Source organism: Pavona decussata, unplaced genomic scaffold, assembly GCF_977016875.1.
Source record: "Pavona decussata unplaced genomic scaffold, jaPavDecu1.1 SCAFFOLD_56, whole genome shotgun sequence".
Lineage (NCBI taxonomy): Eukaryota > Metazoa > Cnidaria > Anthozoa > Scleractinia > Agariciidae > Pavona > Pavona decussata.
Genome location: NW_028145478.1, coordinates 840,074 through 865,000, shown reverse-complemented (window position 1 = coordinate 865,000; position 24,927 = coordinate 840,074). Strand labels below are relative to the sequence as shown.

Sequence of the window (24,927 nt, the reverse complement as noted above, 5' to 3'; positions counted from 1 at the left end):
TAGGACGACTGAGGAAAGCCTAAGATTTGATGCAAAATTATTACATGTACAACTATAGTTAGATTTGGTGCAAAAAAATTATACAACCATGGGGTGTAACAGCTGACACAAAGTGTTACAACAAAGAGTTAGGCTTGACAGCCCATATAACATTCACAACACTTGGAATAACAAATAATTCTGGTTTAAATTAAATTTGGAACTTTAGAAGTAATATGTGATCAACAATGGGGAGAGTCTATAGTAATGCGCTACGGTACATAAATACAGTTTTTGTTTTGTTTTGTTTATTTTTTTATACTTGGTTCCCTGACTCACTGTCATAAAGACATAAACGTAACCGAAGCTTTCTAGACTACTTGATGTTATGCCATTTGTGTGATGTAGCTGACACACATTGGGACAAAAAATTACAGGATGTAATTACCGGCTCAGAGCCTCTAGCCATAATTTTTAAAGTAACACCTAACCAAATTCAATTCAGCTCAGAAAAATAATTTCTGCATCGCAATGGGCATGATGGCTGGGCATTTCTTTAATGATCTTATAAATCTTAGCCATCATCATTAGAAATCTCATAAATTAATGACGATTAATAAACCATTATTTTATCATCATCACTGACCAAATATGGCCAATCACTACTAAGATTTTATTACTTATAAAAAATCTTAGATCCTTCCTTGGGTGGATCTTTGCTAATTTTTTTTCTTTTCTTTTCTTTCTTTTTTCACATTGGAAGAAACTAGCATCCTGTGTGCTATTTTGAAATTTGAATTGAAATAAAGAAAACAAAGTGCGCAACAAATCACCTATCCAAGAAACAAACCACGGTTTACTGCAGCCTTCAGTTGAATTGGCTTCACAAACTCTGTCCTTGAATTCTAACCAGATAGGCAGAGTTACAAGCAGTTACATGACAGCACCTTGTGCTATAACCCAGTTGCTCCCAACACCATTTTATCCTAAAACACGTAAATGTAGGAGCATAAATAATTGTAAAATGAAAGCTGTAATCTTTTATAAAGAAATCGTTTTGAATAACCTAATAATAGTTCGCTTTAATAACTTAAAAGAGTAAACTGTACTGATAAAATTGGTCTTGGGAGTGAAAGGGTTAAAAACGACCAAATTCTGCCAAAGTTTAATATAAATTATGAAATTATTATTATTATTATTATTATTATTATTATTATTATTATTATTATTAAGTTTTTGACTTACTAATAAATTATTACGAATATTCTCTTTTAATAATAAATTATTAATAATTTAATGTTTTCAACTAGCCCATTGGTACCCAAACAGGAACCTAAAGGGCTAACACAAAAAATTCACAACTGCTTCACTTTTTCTTAACTGGTTACCAGTGATTCATTCACCACTAATGTTCTGATAAGGATCCTTGTCAGCTTTTCCCAACAACGTATGGTGTATGTCACCTCTCTGTTCACTGCATTCCTCTCTTGACAGGCTGCATTACAGAGATAAACAGCAACAGCCTTTACATAATGTCCTAACTAGATAACTATCACCATCATCTAATGATCAATGGCAAGGAAGTGCATAAAGTCCCTCTTGTTTTGGATTGGTGTCCTTGTTGGTCGTCCCAGGTCCTTTCTACCACCTCTATTTGTTTTGATCTCTAAGAGGGCTGGGCCCTGCAGACTTCTCATGAGTTGGACAGCCTCTGTGATATCTTCTGGTTGTTCTGCTGTCATGACCTGGGTAAACAGTAAACATTAATGAGCCTTGGAATAAATTTTACAACAGATTTACAAAATTACAATGCTTGTGAAAAGTACAAAAATAGGTACATGTTACCTTGTTCACAGGACTAAAAAGAAGAAAAAAGATTTATTGACACACTGCACTTAATGCTGACCACATGTTCAGACAGGCCAGTCAGTTGTTAGTTGGCTTTCATGTTGCACATTCCAGGGGGTAATTAAGCGTGTAGTTTGAAATCCTATCATACACTTACCGCTTTATACCCACAGGCCTTGGCAATACCCAAGAAGTCAAAAGTTTCGCTTAAACCATTAGTGGGTTGACCTCCTACCGAGTCATGGCAGCCATTATTGATTAAAATGTGTTTAAAGTTTGGTACTTCAGTCTGTCCAATGGTGGCCAAGGCACCCATGTGCATGAGAACACCACCATCACCATCCAGGCAAAAAACCTTGGAGAAATAATAACAATAACCACATTAAAACATTTGTTTTTACTGCTGAGAAAATTAATATTAATTTTTAAGTAATGTACCAGAAGGAAAGGCAACTTACAATGCACAGATAAGCAGTAACTAACTAACTAACTAACTAACTAACTAACTAACTAACAAACAAGCAATGGCTAATAAATTTATTAAACTACTGTATATTAAACTTTGGGATTGACAGAACGCAGAATGGCCAATTTATTTCAGATTTCCAATCTGATTGTGTGGGACCAGTCGGTCAACGAATGGAATGGATCTTGGGACATGTATCTGGCATTCCCCACAGATTTTGCAGGGGCAGATCAGCAGATGACATCATCACCAACTTGGCAAAGGAGAGAGAACCTGGGATTGAGACCATCAAACGCACTCCCTAATCTTTAATTATCACTAGTATTAATAATTTAAGACCTGCCAAATAGGATCACAAAGATACCGAGTTTGTATTTATTAACCAGTGTGAGAAACAACACATTCAGTTCAGACTGAAAAGGGTTAATAATAATAATAATAATAATAATAATAATAATAATAATAATAATAATAATAACAATAATAATACATGAAGTAGGAAATAGAGCAGAAGAGGAGAGAAGAAGACTATCGCGTTGTATTTTTATAAGCTTTGTATTTTTAGGCTGGATAATGCAATGTAAACGGAGAATGTCTGAGTTGAGTTGTTATAACATAACAACTCAGACCATCCAAGGACAATCAGATTGGAAATCTGAAATAAATTGGCCATTCTGCGTTCTGTCGATCCCAAAGTTTGACATACAGTAGTTTAATAAATTTATTAGCCATTTCACGATTTAATAGCGTGCAAAATTTGATTTCCAATTATGTTATTAAATTTTATTGCATGCAACCATACTTGTACAGTACGCTAGAGTCATGTTGATTGTAAAATTTATTTTATTATTCGTTATTCAATAAAATTATTATTATTATTAAAAAATAATAATAATAATAATAATAATAATAATAATAATGACTTTATTATTACCATTTCCACAAAGTGGCTCTTCCACCATTAATATCTAATTAAAGTTAATTACAACGAAGAAAAACTTAAGAAAGGCAGTGTTAAGGCTAGCTTGTTGATTACCCACTTTAGCTTATACACATTAGCATAAATTAATTTAAAAACTTAACAGATACCTGTCTTTTCGGTCTAAACTGGGCAATTCCAAGAGCAATAGCAGAAGCATGGCCCATTGATCCTACCGTCAGGAAATCCTTTTCATGGCCTTGTCCTTTTGCCATACGATATTCAAACAGTTCCCGTGACAACATACCAGTTGTACTAACAACCACGTCACGGTCTTTTAAAGAATCAATAATAACTTGCATGGCCCCTTCTCTATTTAAAGGATATCTAGCAAAGAAAACAAATTGATAGGAATTGAAAACAACCAGCAATGTTGTTATACCACCATAAAAAAAAAAGAAAATAACTGTTCAAAAATAAAAATTGTAACCTTTACAGACCGAGAGACAGGAACTGAAAATAGTCCAACTGAAGAGTTTTAAGGTCTAAAATATTCAAATAACCCTCAGTAAACAATTATGTATCCCTTTTACTGTTGTCCTGAGGCCTTTAAAATGTATTGTGTAGTTCCAAAAAACTACCACCCCCCCCCCCTCCCCAACAGAAGGGATTGGAATATTTCAGGGGGCATCTCAAAGGTTTAAAACAATTAGGAAACTAAATTGGAATTTCCAGCAGGGTAGGGGGTCTAGAGAAAATCTCTTCCATGGGGGAGGTATGGATGTTATCTGGAAAGCTTGTGGCACTGCACATGCCTACACTGAGCTTCATCCCATCTTAGTTCTAGGTAATCACAGTATTACTGCAATGTCTTTCCAGATACATCATAGTAAATCATAGTAAAGACATTTAAATTAAAGGCAAAAATTATACACAATGAAATTTATTTTTCTTTGATTGAGATACTCCAGGAATGGTTTGATATTACTAACAAACAGATAGTGGTCAGAGGAACGGATTAAAAAAATTTTTATCCAAACAAATCAGCCCATCCGTTTACAAGACTGTGTATTGAAAGTACTGATACATGTATGAGCAAACATAATAATTGGATAAGGCTAACCTGTCTGGTTCTTTTTCAAGCTTGAAGGGTAGGAAGTTTTGCCTTCTTACCAGCAGACAGTAAGGTCCCTTGGTTGTCTCCATATGTTTTCTTGCAACATACAATGCCTACAAATAAGAGGCACGGCACTTACAGCATTTATTGTTGAAAAACCAATTCATGGTTTACTTTTGAGAGGTTGCTAAGGTTTGAAGGGATTACCACTGAAACTTTGAAATAATAATTCATTTATGTACAGTAAACAATGGCAGATATTAAAAGTGTACCTCTTCATAGAACATACATATGGCTTATCTGCAAGAACGTCAGTGCTAGAAATTAGGTTCTGTAATTTTTCTTGAGCCAGTCCTGACTACTATTAACCTTGTTGTTTGGCTCCTCTGAAAGGAGTTGTTTTAGTTATCTACAAAAATAATTGCCTTCATAAGCCAATTTTTTTAGCAAGGTTTTTTAGAATGGCCTTGCAGTGGAACATCAAATTAAAGTAACTAGACAACTCTGCGATTTTCATTCCACCAAGCAAGCAAACAGCAATGATCATCAGCTTTCTTCAGTTACTTGCTTGGTAAATGGCCAAATGGTTTCCTTGTTGTAGAGGACATTAAACCTGTACTTGTCACCAGTAATCTTTCTCACATAAAATACCAAGCGAGTTTGGTACGAATGTGAATGTATATGTTGTAGTTCAATCTTATCCTTGGTTCAATTTTTTAATATTTTTGTCTTTATTTTATACTCATTATCATACATTACCATATATACAAAAATGAACCACGGATAAAATGGAACCGAAACATATTCATTAAGTGAAAAAAAGGTAATTCTTTCATTGACAGAAACCGACTTCAATGGAAAATAATTTTTTTCTTAAAAGATGCTGGTGTTTACAGTAGTTTACATGTGCCTTTAGTCTTACCTGCTCAGCTCCTTCTTGGTAATCAGGCAAAACTTGGAAAGGAATACCACATGATGCTGAAGAAAGGACAGGAAACAAATGAGTGTAGTGCTGCTTCTACATGAAGTATTAACAGGTCAGTGTACAGGTGTAGGGCAACAAAACACTAAATCATCAATCAAAGGGGAAGACGATGGGATTAGTTATTATGACTCTTTCTTGGTCTTGCGATCACAAGGAAACATATAACAAAAGATTTGAAAGAAGTGTGCCAAAACATAATTACAATAACTAGATTGTTTCTATACAACACCAGGAAACACCATTTTGGAAATAATAAAATTATGGTAATACACATATGTCCTAACATGAAATAATAACTTAGTAGAATATGGTTTTCTGCATTCAAGAAATTGGGTATAAATGGTTCGACTGTCCAACAAATTAGTGCGCTGAGTATGTTTCTCAGAATTTCCATAAACAAAGAAGTGTAGTTAATTATCCTGCTATACAACTGTACATCCCATATCATCCAGTATGTCATCACAAGCCAAGCCTTGAAGCAGGTTATCAATAAAAGGAATATAACTTCCAGAAGTATGTTTCCAAATCAATCAGTTTATACCATGTAGTCATGTTAAATGTCTCCATTTTGAGATTGCATTGTGTGGCTTTGGAAGTCGTAACAAGACGAATAAAATACAAAAGTGAATCTTGGATTGGATTAATGGGCTCTGCAAACGCCGAAGTGACTTGAGAACTCTGTTCCTTATATGACTTCACACTGTCTTGACCCACACCCCAAATTATGCAGCAGTCTGAGAATTCCATTTAACTTTGAACAGTTTTAATGCCATGATGATTTCATCATATGAGATAAGTTTTTTGTAGAAGTGACAAATCAATACAATGGATTTTTTTTCGGCCCAACAATGTTTTGGGGGTCTGAAAGCTGCAAGAACAAAGGCATTCAAGCAGACAAGTGTTTTAAATAAACAACAGATAATTTTTTAAATCAAGTTTACGTGTAGTTTCCCAATGTAATTATACAGAAGCACACCATATAGTTTTTGCCAAATCAGAGGAAGTCCTTTTTGTCAGAACATTTTTGTAAAACTATGATGAGTGAAGAGGTGTTGAAAGAAAGCTACAAGAAGTGGCATAACAATTTACAATAAAAGTATAACTTAGATTTCACATTTCAATCAGCTTTTGTGATTGCTCTGAGTTGTAAAACTTATAAAGCACACACTAATACGACCGAATAAATACAGCAAAAAATATTCAAATCGGGTTTAATTAAAAAACAAACAAACCAGTCATTCAAACAAGAAATCAAAATTTTTCTATGCAACATTTTCATTTTTAAATCACTGCATTTCCATAAGAAAAAAACCTTAATGTAGAGTGTCCATACCAAGTATCCCGGGTGTAGCTTGTCCCTGTACCATGTGCTGTGGCTCATCCCTTTTGCCTGGCTCTCCTCTCCACCCCACTAACAGCAGCATGGGGATGCTGTACACATTTGGCACAGCAAGCGACATCAGAGGATTGACAATGTTGCCCAACCCTGAGTTCTGGTGGAACAAAACAAGATAAAATACCAATAATCACCAATGAATATATAATAAATTAAACTAGTCTTCCCTTAGGGGCTTTTCAGACTAATACAATAAAAAGAACTAATTATGTCAAAATAATTTAACCAGTATCTCTAAAAGTAAAACAAAAATACAATAAAAATATAAAATTAAGAGTTATGCACATAACACAGTAAGAGCCTGTAAAATAGCAAAATCTACCTGCCATGAACACTTGAAAAAGAAACTGTAAACAGAGCTTATAAATATCCTCAGTGCAACATAAACCTGTTTAACTTTCTTAAATGCTTGTATCTATGTTTGCTGACCCCCCGCCCAATAATCCTCAAGGACATGTAGGAGGGGCAGGTTGTATTGAAAAATAAAAAAATAAGCTGGATATACAATAATTATTATTTCAGTTGCAAAATTAAAGCAAGGGTACATGTACAATCAGAATGGGCAGCTGCACTTACCTGAAGATAAACCACCCCTGATCTCCCAGTTGCCATGTGATAACCAGCCGCAAGAGCAATCGCTTGCCCTTCATTGCTTGTTATGACATGTCGGGATTTAGGGGTGACAGCTGTCACATATGCACAAAAGTCTTTGAGTAGAGAGTCTGGAACACCACAAAAATAATCCATTCCATGCATACAGAGGGCATTGTAGAAATCCTTAGGATTTAAGAAGTCTCTCACTAACTCAGTGTATTGTCCAGCATCTTCATTTCGCACCTTCTGCTCTGCAACCTGAAATGACAGAAAGGCAATCCAGGGCCCGATCAATAGGATTATTTGGACGTTCATGAAACTTGTTCCACTCCAAAATTACAATTTAAAGCTGTTACCAGTAGTTTTCATAAAATACTAACAGTCAGTGTTTTAATTAAAAATGTTTAAAACATTTACTGAGCTGAGGATTGATCATATTTTTTTTTTCAAAGTATGCTGTCTTTTTTGAGAGCTTTAATGTTGTCTTAACCCTTTCACTCCCATGGGAAATGTCGTATTTTTGTAAAACGGCAACTGTGAACCCCTACAACAACTGTAATACACCAATTAAAAGGTTTTATCTGGGGCATTGTATAAATCATTCCAGCTAAGACAAAGAAAGTAACAGAAGAGAATGAAAAGTGTTTAAAACGAGAAAATATAAACCTTAAAATACTCTCGTATACACTGGGTATACCCCTAAACTATAGCTTAATTTGCAGATCTCAGCACATAGTTTCTTGTCAAATGGTGACTTGGTCTTAAAAGCGTAAGAGGAAAAAGTTACAAAAAATGGAGAGGTGGTTAATCATGTCTTATGTAGGAGGGGAGTAAGATTTTATGCTTCCATTGTGCAGATCTCTCTAAGATCTGTTTGGTGTCCAAATTTGATACAAATTGATCCAATATTGGGCACGTAAGGACTTATTGTGCCATATGGCACTCTTGGGAGTGAGAGGGTTAAGGAATCTTTAGCTGTGATTAAACAGTTCTGATCACCTGATCATACTCTACTTGCAAAAAATGCATGTCCAGAATTTAAGAGCTCTCTTACATTATTTTTGATGAACATCAATTCTCTTGAAAATACACAACTCATGCATTTACTTAATCAAAATTCAGTATTCAAGAAACAGTTTTTAAAAGCTCAGTTTTTTGAGACAGCTAACACTACAGTAAGGCTTTCAGAAGGCTTTTCAGGTTTGCTTTGCTATACTGTATTAGTTCTCTTGAGTGTCCTTGTGAAATATTGCCAAGTGAAATTAAAATCTGTTGTGCTAATAATTTTTTGTGAGCCTATCATTTTGCTAATGCAGCTCAACATTTGGAAAATTCTTTTGAACTTTAGTTTCTTGTAACGTCCGTAATTGTTTTTCCCAATCATGAAATTAAAGCACAGTGAAATTTGCCTGTGCTATTTTTGCAAAACAAAGTTACTGTGAAAATTAGAAACAATAAGGTACCAAAAGAACTTGCTATATAGTTCTATTCCAAAGTCTAAAAACACACTTAGTGACCGGAGATAGCTGTGTGTTAGTTGCCTGGTGTTAAATATTAATAAGTGAATTTGGTTTTTATTTGCATATGTTAAACGTGACCTCCTTGATTTTTGCGTGAACGTGAACAATTTTTGCCTTTTATTTTGTGATGCATGAAAAGGCCCAATAATTTTATGTGATTGAATATATTTGCAAAGGGGTATATACCCCTTCAATAAAATCAATAAGTGATTACAATGTAGGTCAATAAGTGGCTTCTGATGGAGATTTCTGTTGGGTGACAAGGTCTCAGATCCATCTAATGAATGATCATCATCTTGCAATTGGTCTCACCCAAATCATCAATGAACCAATTTAGCCCAGAACTTCTTGAGAATATATCACTTGATTTATATACGGTGGAACCTCTCCTTACGGACACCTCTTTAATCCGGACACCTCTCTATTACGGACAGTTCACTTGGTCACTGAGAGACCGAAATCCATACAAAGCCTCCCTCCCTAAAACGGACACCTATAATGCGGACACTTATCCCTGTCCCCTTGGTGTCCGTAATAAAGATGTTCGACTGTAATTCAGGCTCACTTCATTCACAGGGAGCAGAGGAGATATGCTAGAAATGTCAATAAAAAAACGTCTTACCTCTTAAAATTGCATTCTTGTATTTCTTTGCATAATCAGTTGCAAACCAAATATATGCATTCATTTACGATCGAATGCGATCCATCGTTTCGAACCGCCATTATTTTGAAAAGTGTCGACCGTTGTTTATTGGGACCGTGTATTCAGTTGGACGAAGTCCAACGAACGATTTTCGGAAAGCTTCGCTTTCCGAACGAGGCACGAAGTGCCGAGAAGAAAAAATGACAAGGGGAGCAACATAGAACCACGTGACTCGTCGGATGTGAAGCGCGGCACACTGGTGGCGGAAGTGACGTTTTCACAGAAGACGCTTACTGTGCGCATGCTCACAACAATAAACTCATTCAAATGGCTTCCGGTCATGTGCATGACACCTTATATGACGTATTTCCGCCACCAGTATGTTGCGGTGCACATCCCACGAAAAGCCAACTTTTCAATGCGAAATGAGCGATTGTAAAAGGCCTGTTTAACAAATCTTTTCATCGTAATGGTTTAGGTAGCTTAAAGATAACGTAAATGCAATACCGCATGCAAATAATGGGTGTCGTTTGTTGAATATGTAGCGAGTTATTGGGAAACGAAAATTCGACCGAAATCTGTTTCATCCCTTGTCTCTTTTCTTACTGCTGTGACATCTTTGCCGCCCACAGTCAGTTGACCCAATAAACAGCGGTCGACACTTTTCAAAATAATGGCGGTTTGAAACGATCGATCGCATTCGATCGCAAATGAATGCATATATTTGGTTCGCAAATGAGGTTTTAACTACGCAAAGAAATACAAGAATGCCATTTTAAGAGGGATTTCAAACGTTTTTTTATTGACATTTCTAGTATAACTCCTCTGCTCCCTGTGCTCCATTATGAACAATATGGTTGGTACAGGAAAAATTAAATTCGCTCTATTTCTGAACATGATGTGCCTGTTAGTTCTCGGACCATCCATCTTTCTGTTCACAAGTGAAAGTTAACTTGAACTAAGGTCGCGTTCGGTTGACCGTATTCCAGAATAACAATAAGCAGAAATTATAGCTGTTACATTTCTCTTTCCTCTTAAGTAAATTTGAGAAGACATTTCTGCACACTTTTGCTGACACATGATAATTTACAAGTGACTTTGTACTCCAGTAACTCCATAAATCTCTTATGAGGGATTTCTTTTCATCATTATATGTATTCCCATTCCGGAATAGGCTCAATCGAATGCACCTTTAGTTTAGAAAATATCCATAAATGTTGTTGCTTTTGTTGTTCAGTTCATAAACAAAAGGGTTTTGAGAGAAACGTGTGACCTATAAAAATATTTCTGCATACATCAGTGTCAAGGCAGAAGAAAATCAGATGCCACTCATAAAAATAGTCAAAGTAAGACAAGTTATCAAGTAGAGCTCAAGTGTTTATGATCTTCAATATCTGTGGAATGGAACCTTTGTACTGTATATATAAACTATGTCACGACCCACTGCAAATAATCTCTTAACATCCATGACAACCTCACGTACGAATGTACAAGGATAAAGAAGCCTGATAAAGTCTTCATTTCTCGCTAGTCTTGGCTGGCACTCATTCTAAACTCATGCTTGAATTTGCTATTCACGAGGGTGTTTCCCGGAAGACAGTTGTGTGACGTAACGTGGCGAACTCACGACGTACACAATATGTGAATCAAAGAAGCATAACCAATAAAGTAACATTAATTATATGGAGTGCTTCACGGGACAACAGATACAGAGCAGTTTACTCTGTATATTAGAAATCCTTTGTCTGTATAAAAATTTAATCAGGCGCCAACCTACCGGTAAATAAAATTTGAATAAAAATCACACAAACCTGGCTCTCTGGGTTGACAACCTGAAACGATAAAGTACCACGACACGTTTAATTTCACTGTGAAAAAATTCAAATTATGAAAGAACAGAAAACAGATACTTCAGCAATAGGAAATTAAAGCTTACATCCGCAAATTTAAGAGATCCCAGTGACAAGCATCGCACCCTCGAAACAGCCTGCGGGTAAAAACACGATTGTTTATTTAGTTTGAGATTTCTTTGAGAAAAATTTGGTGCATTTATTCTTTATCTCGTACGGAGAGCTTACTTCAACGTTAAGAAGGGATTTCGAGCGACGCAAAAGCGAGAAAACGACAGAGCCTTTCACAACCATCTCAGCCGGTTTGAAAATGACAGTGAAATTACGACACGCGTTATTGCGCAAGAGCATAGAGTGAAGGCAATGTCCACTGACCAATCAGATTTTGACCTGTCTCAGGGAAAATACACCAAAAATACTTCAGTATTCCCCCTGGGGAAAAGGTTTTATTTTTGATTTGTTTATTGCAAGTCGGACAAAAGGCTCAAAAGCACAATTCGCGGTTAGCGTGACATATTTTGGAAACACAGAAATGTGTAAAAGACTTCAGCAACAATATAAAGTTACGTTGAACTTCAATCTCTAACTGAATCAAAGTTTGAATTTTACGTTTTTTAAAGAGAAATGCGGTGTTTCTCACCACGACAAAAGCCAAAATTTTTAGTCTCCCGTAAATTGACCGAATCCCCTCCCATTCTCCACCTCAAAATAAAACAAGAACAACAAACAAACAAAAAACGAGAAAGACAAAAGAAAACCGAAAGTTTCAGATTTCTTTGTTTGCTCCCTTTTCTCTCCCAAGTACAACAAAGGTAACGTTTGGAGCGAATTTTGCAACACTTCTCAGCCGAAGATGTGCGATCATCTATTTTTTCGGTGTTTTTTAAAACACTTAAATTGACGCAAATTAAAACTGACGCAAATGTTGAGTAGGATTTGAGAGCTGGAGTGCCTAACATCTAAATCAAACCTTATAGGCTTGAACAACTTGTACTTGCAGGGTGATAACCGCGGCTAATTTTCGTATCCAAATCAGTTTGTCTTCGGAGAGTGAGAAGATCTGGATACGACCGCGGTTCATTGCAAGAGGACGGTCACTGGAAACATGTAAGTAATTCAAGGGCTTAATAGAGGATTTACGGTAATATCAATTTCTCATTTATTTATTGATCTGTTAATGTTGTTTTCGCTCTACTTTGAATTTTTCTTTTTTTTTTTTTCTTTTACTGACTGACTGACCGTTCTTGGCCGGAGTATCACGTTCCGGACCCGACAGCGAAGGGGAAAAATTGAACCTGCTGCGCATGAAAGTTCTTCACGGAAATGCTGAATTCGATGGTTTAATTTTGTTTTAAGACTGTTAAAGTGCCTCATTAAATCGCAATCTAAAATTTTGAAACAGGCAGACGGTGCTCTGGTTTTGGAGACTAGAAGAGGTGTTTTAAAACGTAAGAATTTCTTTGATCCTCACTGAAAAATAGCGAGAGTGTCAGCAATACAACGGAACATCCCAAACAAACTGAAAGATAACAAAGGATCTAAGCAAGGATCTAAATTATCCCCCATCTTCAAAGGCACCACAAGACGGGTAAAAGACTTTGTCAAAAATTTCTCTCAAAGTAATAAAATTTATCCAGTGATAAAGACGATACAGCACCCAGCTTCCTAAAATTATGCCGTCTCTAGTATCTACTTTTTCAAGCAAATCTGAGAGATATTTGTCTTGTGCTTTGGAGTATTTACTCAGACGCTAAAATTTAATTAAAACTTGAGAATTTTATTTATTTTTTTGTTTTTGTCGGTTGTAGAGCTCCCGATCGAGAACAATGCAGGTCAAATTTGGAAGATAAGTTTTTTATTTGTTTGGCGTCCCGGTTTGGCGTAAACCTCCTGTGGCTATTGAAAAAGATATAGGAGAATGCCACGGGTGAAGTTAGCCCAACATTTTCACTGCCAAGTCATCGTCTAATTAAAAAAGATAGAAGTACCAAGAGTTGGAAAAAGTTACCGATGTCGGCTTGTGCTAAATTAAAATTGATAATGACTTCGATTTTTATCCGCTGATTGTATTGACATAAAAATTGGGATTAGAGTCTGATTGATTGGTCTAAACAGATCACGTGACGTGTGAAGTGTTCATCCGCAGAGAAACACTAGCAAGCAAAAGGATCCATGTGGGGAAAATAATTGGCCATAGCACTCAAGTTACTCAACCGCAAAAAAACCTGTATTATATTAGCGAACAGGCTACTTTCACTTATAACCGTATGTATGCGTATACGATTTGACCAACTCGGCGACCTTAACGTTTTACCCAATCTGATTGGTCCGCTGTCTCCGAATATTGAGCAATTATTTCTGAAATCAAGGAGGCGGCGTGGTAAATATTCCTTAACCTACTGATTCACCGAGATTGAAGACAGTAACTGTTTTAGTGTATACCAATGCGGTGATCTCCTATCATACAAGGCAAAAAATCCAAGGCAAGGAAAGAACCTAAACGCAACGCTTTCGGGTGACAAATCTATGCCTCAGGATTGAGTTCGTTTGAGCCCTTCGCAGTTTACGCAATTTCCACCTATTTTCAAACTTGGAAAGGTTAAAGCGCTTCGCCCTTTTCAGAAAACAGTGAGTCTTCAAAGTAAAAGCCGGGAAAAGATAGTGGTCTCTTTTGTGTTTTAAGAGAAGCTTCTTCTTAAATTTTAGTAATTTGTGCGACAGAAACACGAGCGAAGACCTTATTCACTTTCCAAGAGGTGGGCAATGTTGATTTGTATACCAACTCAGCGACCTTGACGTTTTACAGAATCTGATTGGTCCGCTACCTCCAAACATTCAGCAGTGTCCTCTTGTCATCTTAATTAGGAGTGATGGTGCTAGTTTTTTTTTTTTTTTGTGGTTTCTACTGCCGCTAAACAGCTATCTCAACAATGAACCAGCTATACAAATACTTTCTGGTTAAAATTCCGTTGCCAAGAAACAACCAAAATACATCTATCGTTTGTTCACCCGACTTAAAACATAACACCATATCTCTTTTCACATATAATATGCATCGACATTCAAATCCTAACAGTATGCTCTAAAAAAAGAAATCCAGAGTGTCTCTTATCAGGGGTCGAACCTTAGACCTTCCGATCACTAGTTGGGATGCTCTACCACTGAGCTGTATGGGAGACTCGTGGGAGCTAAGGCCATTAAACTAGGTTCATGGGACAAACATGCGGCACCCAACCAGTTTAAAGTCCTAGCCCCCACGAGGCTCCGAACTAGGTAATAGCAAGGTCATAGGTTCGCCTCCAGTTGAGAAAACTCGGATTTCCTTTTTCCGAGTATCCCTGTGTCACTTGAAAAATGCATCTATCAACCATATGCTTATACTTGACACATATAAGTATTGTTGTTTAGCAGTAAAAAACACAAAAAACTACACGTCAAACACAATAAAAACCCATTTGATAACTTACTACAGTTTATGCAGAAAAGCGCTCACAAAATCATTTACTTGGCCGGTAAAGAAACTGCAGCGATGAAATAGTATGAGAAAGAGAATGATGGCATATAGAAACGGACTAATAAAACATTAACGCCAAGATCCTACAGCGGTCAGTATTGTTGGTCGTTAGAAATTCAAGTGCCTAGCACGCTATTTGTTACCACATTTGAGTCGTATTCTTTTCGTTGGGAATAAGTAAAGGATGACCGCGACCGCTTAATAGAGGTCAGAATTACAGTAATAAAGTAATTTTCGGGATTTGGCAACAGACCGCTTACTGTAATAGAGGGCGATCGTTTTATACAGGTTCGACTGCAATATTCATTCCACTTTCGCTCTTTTTGACCCCCTGAGGGCCTCACGGCATCTTCGTCCCACATCGCAAAGGAACGAGCAGTTTCGGCTACTGTGAGAAAAATTTTGTTTAACGTTCGATTTAGACCTGTGAAAGCTATATTGTAGACTGCAAACAGTCCCTTTCTGGTCAGTCGAGAAGGTTGGCTCACAGCGCAGCGAGACTGGAGCGAGGAGAAATAAACGAGAAGAGACTTTTCCTGCCTTTCCCCAAGTCCCCCTCCTCTCGTTCCCTCCAGTATTTTTTTTTTTTCGCGCTTGGCTATTTCGCGCGAACTCTCGTCTATCCAGATAGGGACTGCTTGCAGTCTAGCTATATTGCTGTAATTGTCGAGAACTACCAAATGATGAGGTGTTCCCTCAAAATTAGGACGAGATGACTAAGAACTTTTGCAGTTTTTGCAACCGTACTCAGAGGTATAAACACTCAGTCGACGAACGTGAAGAGGCAAAGAGCTACTACAAATACGTCTGTTTATCGAACCTCTTTCCTTTTTATATTTAAAAGACAAATTTTACATCACATATAAAACATGGCGCACTAAAATGTGATGAAGTCATTGTATTCACTGGTCTGTTAGGAGTGTCCACTGAGCCGTCTCAATCTTAGACTGTATTTTGCAGCACTGTGTATTAAGTACATGCATTTTTGTCGTACACAGAAAAAAGAAAATGTGTCGGTAGTGAGGGACGTTGGTATTTGACAACAACAACAACAAGCTCTATTTGCATGGCTATAACAAATACAGCATTGCAAACGCTATTCATAGCTAATTATTGATTCGATAACTAATTCCTAAGATAACTTAAATAGAATAAAATAAATAAAATAAAATAAAATAAAATAATAAAGAAAGCAACTGAAGTCTTTACTTATTTTAAACTATTCATACAGTGGAAGTTATCATTCCGGAGAGAAGTTTATCTCTCAATTCGAAGCACGAGGAAACAAATGAAGTTAATTGAGTGTTTATAAAATAGTCAGTTGAGTTCATTATATGCGATAGTAAAGTTTCTTTTACTAATAGTCGGGTAAATGGAAGGCTAGGTTCTATTTTAGTAAAGAACATATCTCTTAAAGAAGAGTAACTTGGGCAATCAAATAAAAAATGAATTTCATCTTCAATGGTTTTACAGTTGCAAACAATACACACCTTTTCATTACGGGGTATGTTGTCGTATCTTCCTGTTTCAATCAAAAGCTTGTGGCTGCTTATTCTTAGTTTCACTAATGCCTTCCTAGAAGCGTTTTCCCTGTGAGATCTAGGTGAGCAGAGGGGCCATAAGTGTTTTTGATTGTGGAATAAAAGTTGAGTTTTTGTGAGTGTTTAAGGGTTTGGTGCCAATAAGAGATATATTTCTTTTTCATAAGATCTACATATTGTTTGATGTTATTTTCATTCAATGTGTAATAATTAAAGTTGGGGATATTACAATATTCGCTCATCTTCATGAGACTGGAGTAAAAACTAGTTTGACCGTTATAATGAAGGTCAACAGATATTCTTAGGGATTGTTTTACTATAGAATGTTCATCCTTTCCTTGGAGGTAGTGTACGTAATTAAGTATCTTTTTGTTTATGTCAACGATTAGAGGAAATCTGCCAAGTTCAGCTCTACATGCAACGTTGGATGATTTATTATGTACTTCTAAATAGCGTTTACAGAAATTTAAACGTGTTTTTTCAATTCCCAGAGCCTTCCCACGACTTAAAATCTGATTTAACAAAGGCACCCCACACTTCACTATTGTAGGTTAGAATTGGCTGAATCATTGTGTCAAAACATTTACATGCAAGAGAAGGTTTCAGTGTACTAAAATCAGTGCGTCGTCTTAGACTAAGGAAAGCATGAAGAGCTTTTTGATGCGTTGCATTGTAAACCTGAATTAGAGGCGGATCCAGGGGAGGGGTTGAGGGGGTTGCAACCCCCCTTTGAGCAGCATTTGTTCTTATTTTGTTTGATTCTTCCTAAATTAATAATAAATATTTTTTTTACGAAATTGTTTCACTTCCACCATTCGACTGCTTGTCAAGTCATGAAAAGATAATGTACATTTCGCGACTGAATTAATTGGAAACATCAAGTCCGCTAGAAAAAACATTGACAGCCACTTTAAACTTTGGTACAAACAAATATTAGACCTTGCTGAGAAAGTGGGAATCGTTGAGGCTATTCCCAGAACGAAAAGCATACAGAGGAATCGCTCAAAAATTCCCAGTTCTAGTCTAGTTGATCATTACAAAAAATCTGTGGCTATTCCCCTTCTTGATTCTCTGATTATTCAAATGCAAGAACGATTTTCTGACGAGGATCGCCACGCCCGTCACTTGCTTTATCATAGTTAATAACACCCTGAAACTATCTGAAGCAACAGAAGGCATGTTGTTCTGTGAGAACGACCTTCCATTCCCCAAAGGATGCTTTTCCAAACATCCATCGTCTACTTCTTATTGCATGCACCCAATCAGTAGTGCGGAAGCTGAGCGGTCCTCTTCGCTCATGAAACGGATCAAGACGTGCACCAGATCAACGATGTCTGAAGAACGCTTTTCAGATCTCGCTGTTATTGCTATGCATTATCCTGAGAGATTCGAGGTAGACGAGATATGCGAGGCCTTTGTAAAAGCTCATCCTAGAAGACTCTTTCGGGCTACGTTGTCTGATTAACGAGGTTTGAAGAGAACCGACAAATAACTATTGTTGATACTGCTGTCCCTTTTAATTATGCATTATGTTTTTGGGTTTCTGGCAAAGAAATAGATAAACTACAGATTTTATATCATACCTTCACAACGCTTTTCGGGTCTCAGGAATGCTGCAAATGGCGCTTTAGAGGGAAAATCGGAAACTTTTTTTTCTTTTTTTTTTTTTTGGGGGGGGGGGGGGGGGTTGGCTCCGGATCCCCTTAAGAGCTCGCGCCAGAGGCACGGGCCGTCACTCGCTTTCCACACCATTGGCGTTGAAGGTTACTAAAATAGTGTACAAGCCCCCCTCTCTTTCAGAAATTCCTGGATCCGCCCCTGTGAATTTAGGGTGGGAGGGGCACGGGTGTGTGTTTGCAGGCATGCACTCCCGTAAGGTCGATTTTAATTTCTTTCGGACGTACTTCAATTGCATTCTCCAGTCTCTTTTAAAAATGAAAATCATTTGAAATCAGTAATTTCATCAAATACAGTATCAGTGGTACGAGATTTGCAATGTCATCTAGAAATTTCCCTTTTTAGTCTATCTTATTTAACAGATAATTGTATAGTTGGGTTTGAAACAAGAAAGAATGGCCCCAAACGAGCACGCCGGGAAAAACAATATTGAAAAGCTTATCGAGCGGTAGAACACAAGGTGATGGAAATTGTTTGTCACAAGCGAAGAACAATGAGATTCATGGCAAATTGTAATCTTTTCCTAAGTGGCTGTAAGACAGCGGCCTAAACTATGTGAGCACAGCGTAACGTGATTTTAAATATGCCAACACCAAAGGGTATTTTAGAGTTCATTGAATATTTAAAACATCTTAAACGCTTAACATTTTAAAGCCAACATTGAAATACTACTGCGTCACACAGTCCAGACTATTAAAATTTTGTTTTCAGATTTGGGGGCTAAGAAATGCTTCCTTGACTCAAAAAAAGGGACACAATTCTTCATTTTTGTTAAGTATTAGATTTGATATCAGGCGTAATGCATCAGCTAGCCGTTGAGACAAAACGGAAGCATGCACGAATTGTTATCGGAAGCGCACGAAAGCAGAAAATTCAATTTTAGTGTTAGTGATTTAACGTATTCGTTACGCGGTCATGTCAGTTTTCGATCGTATTCATTCTAGCTAGCGCTTATCACGTGGTGAAGTTGTCATAACAGCAACAAAAGTGAACGTTAGTTACCTTGAGTAAATATTCAGCTATGAAATACGCGTTAAGACATCAAATATCTCAGTAAAATATCACAAACCTGGTTCTCTCCAACAGCGGCCTGAAACGCAAAATGCACATGGTTTATGAGTGTTTGGAATGATGCAAACAAAGAACCACCAGGAAAAAAGGACCAAGGCCCTTAAGCGTCCAAATTTGACAAACTAGTTAGCGAGTTCTTCAGACAAGAGTCTTCAGTTGAATCGCAGGACATCAAAAAACAGATCGAAGTAGGCTATAGATAATCGATTGTTGTCATGAATTAACAATATGATTTCTTGGTGTACAGAGGAATTCAAAATGTCACATGTTCGACACATATCCTAGCAAATCTAATGCAGATATAAGGAGACGTTTGCAGCGTTTTTAATTATAACAAAACCGCTCTTGGATTGATAACGTTGGGTTATGAGAAAACAAAATTGGCTGCCAAACTGGCATTATCGTGTTGACGCTGGTATTAGCCTCTCATTCTACAGGATTTTGCTTGCATTGCATAGTTAATTATCACCAAAAGGCTTTTTAAAAAACAGTACAATTTGACGTAAACGCCGTTGTTAACTGCCCGCTAACTAGTGATGTACAATCACTAGAAATCACGTTATCTCATTTGACGTAAACTGGTCTAAAACGAACCAAGCAACCAATCAGAGCGCTTGTAATATGGTAAGAAATGAAGAATGAAACCATGATCGCGTCCAATTACAATAACGCTTTTAAGAATCCCTTGGCTTCTATAACTTAACTGAGCCTACAGTCAAATATTCTTTGTTTATAAAGGCATATTTAGGAGAGGCAAAATGTCCAATATAATGCAAAATGACGTAGTTGCCTCGTTTGTTTGTCAATTAGGCTTCAAAATGCCAACAGGTGAATATTTTATAGGCAAATATCAGTGTTTAAAAAGTGTATTTCATTGTCAAGTCAACAGAAAAGGTTCCTTTTTGAGTTTAAGCCGTTCACTTTTCTTTATTTTTTATTTGATAAAAAGTCACTTTAGGGTTACGATATTCTAGCCCGCAAAATAGCCTCAAATACTTCAATGGCGGAATATCACCTTTTGCATATGAAAACTTGCTATTTTAATACCACTTAGCTTCACTGATGCATAACCTATAAATATAAACCTTTTATAGCACCATAACCGCATACAAACATAAAAAAGAGCCTTTTTATTGATCGACACTTGATTGTTTACTTGGTAATAAAAAAAATACCCTGATTAGCCAGTTTAACACACGGAGCGCTCCTGGTAACACTTACTTAAGCTGTCATTTTACAACAGTTTATTTAAAATCAAGTAAAAAACACAAAAAATGTAAAGACCTATAAATATTCACTTGAATAGACTCGAATTAATATTGCTATTAAATAAAAACGTCAGATATTACATACCCGCCTCTCTGGATGAACAGTAACCTGAAACCAAACCAAAAAAAAAAATACATCATCGTTCATTGTCAACAGAAACGAAAATATAGTTAAAAGGGACGAGGAAATCAAATATGAACTCTTTAAAGATCTTTTTGTGTTTTTCACGCCAAGATTGATCAAGTTATTTTCCACGTGTAAACGTGGAACATGATTGCTAAATGCTATGAAGCTGACTACTAACCATGATTGCAGTCAATTGGCATGAACCATTTTGTGCGCGCTATGGTTCCGCTTTTTTCCAAATGTTTTTGATCGCTTTGCTTGATCCGTAAGATTTACAAGCGACAATGGAATTGGTTGAGCACATTGTTCGATAATTGTAATCGAACGATTTCACTTGAAAGCGGCTGGAAAGGTATTCTTTCGGTATTCTTTAAAACTGAATTTACTCAAATGCGGTTAAGGTTGAATAGATTAAGCATTATCTTCCTATATGCATGGCCGACTTTCTTGCTGCAGTTGAAAATTATACATACCTCTGCAAAGTGGAACGATCCAAGCGAAAAGCAACGAACTTGGGGTACTATCTAGAGAAAATCAAGTTCATTTTGAGATTTTTCACCCTAAATATTGATTTTTGTGTATTTTTTTTCATCAAGGATGCTTACTTGGGCGTTAAGATAAGGTTTGGAGCGGCGTAATAGGGAGCAAACGACGGAGAATTTCACGGCCATGTCTACGATTTAAGACACACTAACGGAAAAGAAATATCCGTGAATTTACAAGACATTCTAGATATTGCGTAAGGAATAGTGAAGGTAGTTTCTGTGACCAATAAAGTTCAACTTTGGACTGGTCTCTTACATGAACACGAAGAAGGACGAATATTGGTAATATCCGCTATAGTAAGACTTATTATTAAATGCATGCTATTTCACTCCTACGTTTTAGCCATTTTTCATGACTTCACGCGATCGAAAAATGCCATCAAAGCAGAATGTTTTACATGATCTTTTCGAAAAAAAGGCAGAGCGGAAGAAAGGAGTGGAAAATAAAGGAACTTCAGCCAAAAAAGGAAAAATTAAGATTTTAACAAACATAACTGAAAATTAAATTTTACCGTCAAATCAGAAGTGCTCTTACGTGTATGACGTATAACGGGTTTATGTTTTGGTGCTTGTGTATATCTTTATTCCTTTTTTATGTTTAAATCTCTTTTTAGGAGCATTCCATTTCTGAATCCCCCCTTAATCGACACTGGAAATGCCAAAGAATAACAAACAACATGAAAGAATAGATTGATTATCACAAATAAATGGCCAATTCTAGAACATCTCGTTTTTATTCAATATGGTCATGTTGCACTCAATGTTCGTCGTTCGTATACAACAGATATCCTGCGATGTACGTAATTTCGTGTGTCGGACAGAAAAATGGCAGAGCGCAAGTAACGACCTCGGAAGATCGTCTCCAGCTTTTGTGCAATGAAACTGTACTTTGTTATCAGTGTGTTGAATAATAAAACAACTTGGTTTTAGCCAAGTCATGATCAGACGATATTCGGCGCGATTTCGTTGTATAATTAACAATTCAGTGTTAAAACCTGGATCATTGCATGATGAAATTACAGGGATTTGATTGGCTTAGCGGCCATGGTATATGAGCCATTCCCCTACCCTGTTTTAAAGATAACCGCCTAACATCGCTACAGTTACAAGGGCGAAAAATAATCTACTAGCTTTTCAAACTCACGCTTTTTGAAGAGAAAATCCCCAATTCTTGCTCTTGTTTGGCCATTTTACTTTAAGTCCCGGATGTTGAAGTCAATTTTTGAACTAGTGAGGTCATAGCTCCCAAGTTTAAAACAAGGAAAAAAAACTAATGCTATGGCCGGGTCAAAAATTCCTGATAATTTCACGCTTCCCGACTAGAAATCATCCCTAAGACCTACTTTCTACGGCCAAAGACTGTTACCTCCTGAAGAAAAAGCTCTCAATATCCGAACCCTGTCAGCTTGAGCCCGAGTAAGCCTACTCGTTTAGCTCTCAAACGAAAAGGCCACAGGGAGGATATTAGACGAGGCCGAAGCTGCTCGTCCGAGAAGAAAGAATTCGGATGCATGTCCGTTATCGATAAGACGCAACTGGATACTTGGTTGTCGATTAATTGAAACCAATTCAACATATTAGGACCAAAATTAAACATTTGTAGGGCAGTTATTAAGTGCGTCCATTCATTTGTGTCGAATGCTTTTCGAAAGTCGAGGAATATGGCATCGCAATTCCGGGCTTTTTTACGTATTCAGTGAAAAACATGACATCATGTATTAATCTAACATTTTCGCCCATGAAGCGGCCTTTAACGACGACCAGGAGGACCAGGAGGAACCAAACCTCCTTGAGATTAAAAAACTGCTAATCGACATCCAAACGTCTGTCGCTTCAGCTATTACAGAGAATCAAGCGGTCAGAAAAAAAATCGAAGATCTCAAAAGCTCAGTGAAGTTCACTGGAGACGAGTTGAAAGATCTGAAAGCGTCTATCAAGAAGAATAAAGATGAAAATAAAGCCTTAAGAAGCTCTGTAGACACGTTATATATCCAGCTTAAAACAGCAAAAGAGACGCTACAAACACAAAAAGAAGAATGTGATCAACTTTGGGAAAGTCTAGATTACTTAGAGCAGTATTTTCGTAAAAACTCCCTAGAAAATTTAAGGTGTTCCGCAAGATGCGTACACATCCACGGAAAGTGTTGTCATCAAAGTAGCTGAGGCCCTTAATGTTACCGTTGAGCCCGAAGAGATTGAAATATCGCACAAGATTAATCAAGGCAAAAGCATCTTAATGAAGTTCTGCAGCTACAAAATTAAATCCAAGATTTATAAAGAACGTACAAAGCTGAAACATGTAAAAATCAGGGACATTTTTTCGGACTATCCCTCCACCGCGCGCCATCGCATATTTATTAATGAAAATTTAACGGCTTTTAGAAGATCCTTGGTCAAAGCCGCAAACAGGAGAAGAAAAGACGGAGTTCTTTCCAGTGTTTGGACCTCAGACGGGAAGGTGTACGTCAAAACGTCTCCGGACGGATCTCCTATAAAAATTCACGCAGAAGAAGACTTAAATGATATATAAACGGTATTTTGCTACTTAATTTATAGACTTGCGCCAGTTATTAAATTTATTCACTGCCGGGTGCAGCGCGTCGCTTCAGGCTAGGCCCTTGCCTTTTGTACCTGAAAAAAAGTAGGCAAATGTTCGCTATATGTTCCCTTAGTTTAGCTGTTTTTCGTTTTATTTTTACTTTGTTTAATTCTCGTTTGCTCCCGCTTGTTCCTGTCTTTTGACCGAAAGGCACTTATCAGGGTCCCTTGCCATTGCATTTTACACAGATTATCCTTTGTTATTTACAATGAGCTTACACTTCAACTTTGATTTTGAATTCAAATCTCTAAACGTGAGAGGGCTGAATAAATCAATCAAAAGGCGTTCAATCTTTATGTGGTTACATAATCAAAAATACCTTTTCACGTTCCTGCAAGAAACGTACAGCTCGATAGAACGTGCTCGTATTTGGGAAGCTGAATGGGGTATTAAGATCATGACCTAATCGACTTACGAAAGAATGTCCTAAAACGAGAACTTTTGGAGAAAGTGTAGTTTTCATCTCGCCGACAGAAAAATTGCTTAGCGCCACGCGGTCCTGAAATAAAGCAAGGCAAAACGAAACAAATGCAGGAAAAATTGGCAAATAAACGCAATGAAGTAACCCCAAACAAAGAAAATTCAGAACACAATAGAGAGAAATAGAGGGGAAAAACCAGGAACCTGTGGATTATATAGGCCTACCTTGAAAGAACAAAAGCACGTCATAATCCGCTGCTGAACCGAGACGAATGACTATGGTATGATCGGTATGATCCATTCTCGTCCCCAGAGCCCCAACGTTTTTTTTTAAATTGTTGAACGAGTGGCTCTGGGTCCATCCAAAAATATCTTTTTTTTCATTGGCTGTCGAAAACCTGATGCGCTATAAGGTGAAAAATGCTACGCTTCTGCGCATTGGTCTTTACTTCCGGTGAGACGCTTGAAATCGTGCTATATAAAGGGACAAATAATGTAAACATTTTATCGATAGACGAAAAGTACTTTCTCTTTAGCGCAAAGAATTAGCGATTTGGATAAAAGTTCATCAAAGGAGACGCCCGAAATATTTTCGGAAACTGGATGTTGAAATATTTTGCTAAGTGTTTCAATTCTTCCAACTGAATAAGCTAGCTTGCTTTCCATAAAAGCCAAGGTGATCATTGGGATCTCAGAGGATCGGAAGAACTGAACGAAGAGTATTAAAACCATACTCTTTGTACCAGCACAAGTCAGGAATGATGTAACTCTCATTTTAGAAGGTAAGTGTCTCTGACTCGGCTTTATTCCGTTTCCCAGAAACACGCTTACGGCCAAACAGACACAAC

The 24,927-nt window shown here is 37.0% G+C and overlaps 1 protein-coding gene and 1 pseudogene across 2 annotated transcripts in view; one reads left to right on the top strand and one right to left on the bottom strand.

The window, feature by feature from the left end:
* Positions 1 to 21,218, bottom strand: part of LOC146480056 (uncharacterized) — a 21,963-nt gene extending 745 nt beyond the window's left edge. The window contains exons 1-13 of one of the 2 annotated variants that reach the window (XM_085110111.1): positions 21,121 to 21,218; positions 20,989 to 21,039; positions 20,474 to 20,497; positions 19,119 to 19,139; positions 11,404 to 11,454; positions 11,279 to 11,299; positions 7,287 to 7,562; positions 6,648 to 6,807; positions 5,252 to 5,307; positions 4,336 to 4,442; positions 3,383 to 3,599; positions 1,985 to 2,182; positions 1 to 1,724 (exon numbers count right to left, since the gene is read on the bottom strand). The exon at positions 1 to 1,724 is cut by the window's left edge and continues 745 nt beyond it. In XM_085110111.1, the coding sequence (XP_084966237.1) occupies positions 1,542 to 1,724; positions 1,985 to 2,182; positions 3,383 to 3,599; positions 4,336 to 4,442; positions 5,252 to 5,307; positions 6,648 to 6,807; positions 7,287 to 7,562; positions 11,279 to 11,299; positions 11,404 to 11,454; positions 19,119 to 19,139; positions 20,474 to 20,497; positions 20,989 to 21,039; positions 21,121 to 21,186 (1,431 nt within the window). In that variant the 5' untranslated portion in view covers positions 21,187 to 21,218 and the 3' untranslated portion in view covers positions 1 to 1,541. Of the gene's footprint in view, positions 1,725 to 1,984; positions 2,183 to 3,382; positions 3,600 to 4,335; positions 4,443 to 5,251; positions 5,308 to 6,647; positions 6,808 to 7,286; positions 7,563 to 11,278; positions 11,300 to 11,403; positions 11,455 to 11,545; positions 11,641 to 19,118; positions 19,140 to 20,473; positions 20,498 to 20,988; positions 21,040 to 21,120 lie in introns of those variants that run through there. The other variant, XM_085110112.1, reaches the window with a different exon arrangement.
* An 852-nt stretch (positions 21,219 to 22,070) lies between these two features.
* Positions 22,071 to 23,614, top strand: LOC146480055 (uncharacterized; annotated as a pseudogene).
* Positions 23,615 to 24,927: the final 1,313 nt, after the last annotated feature.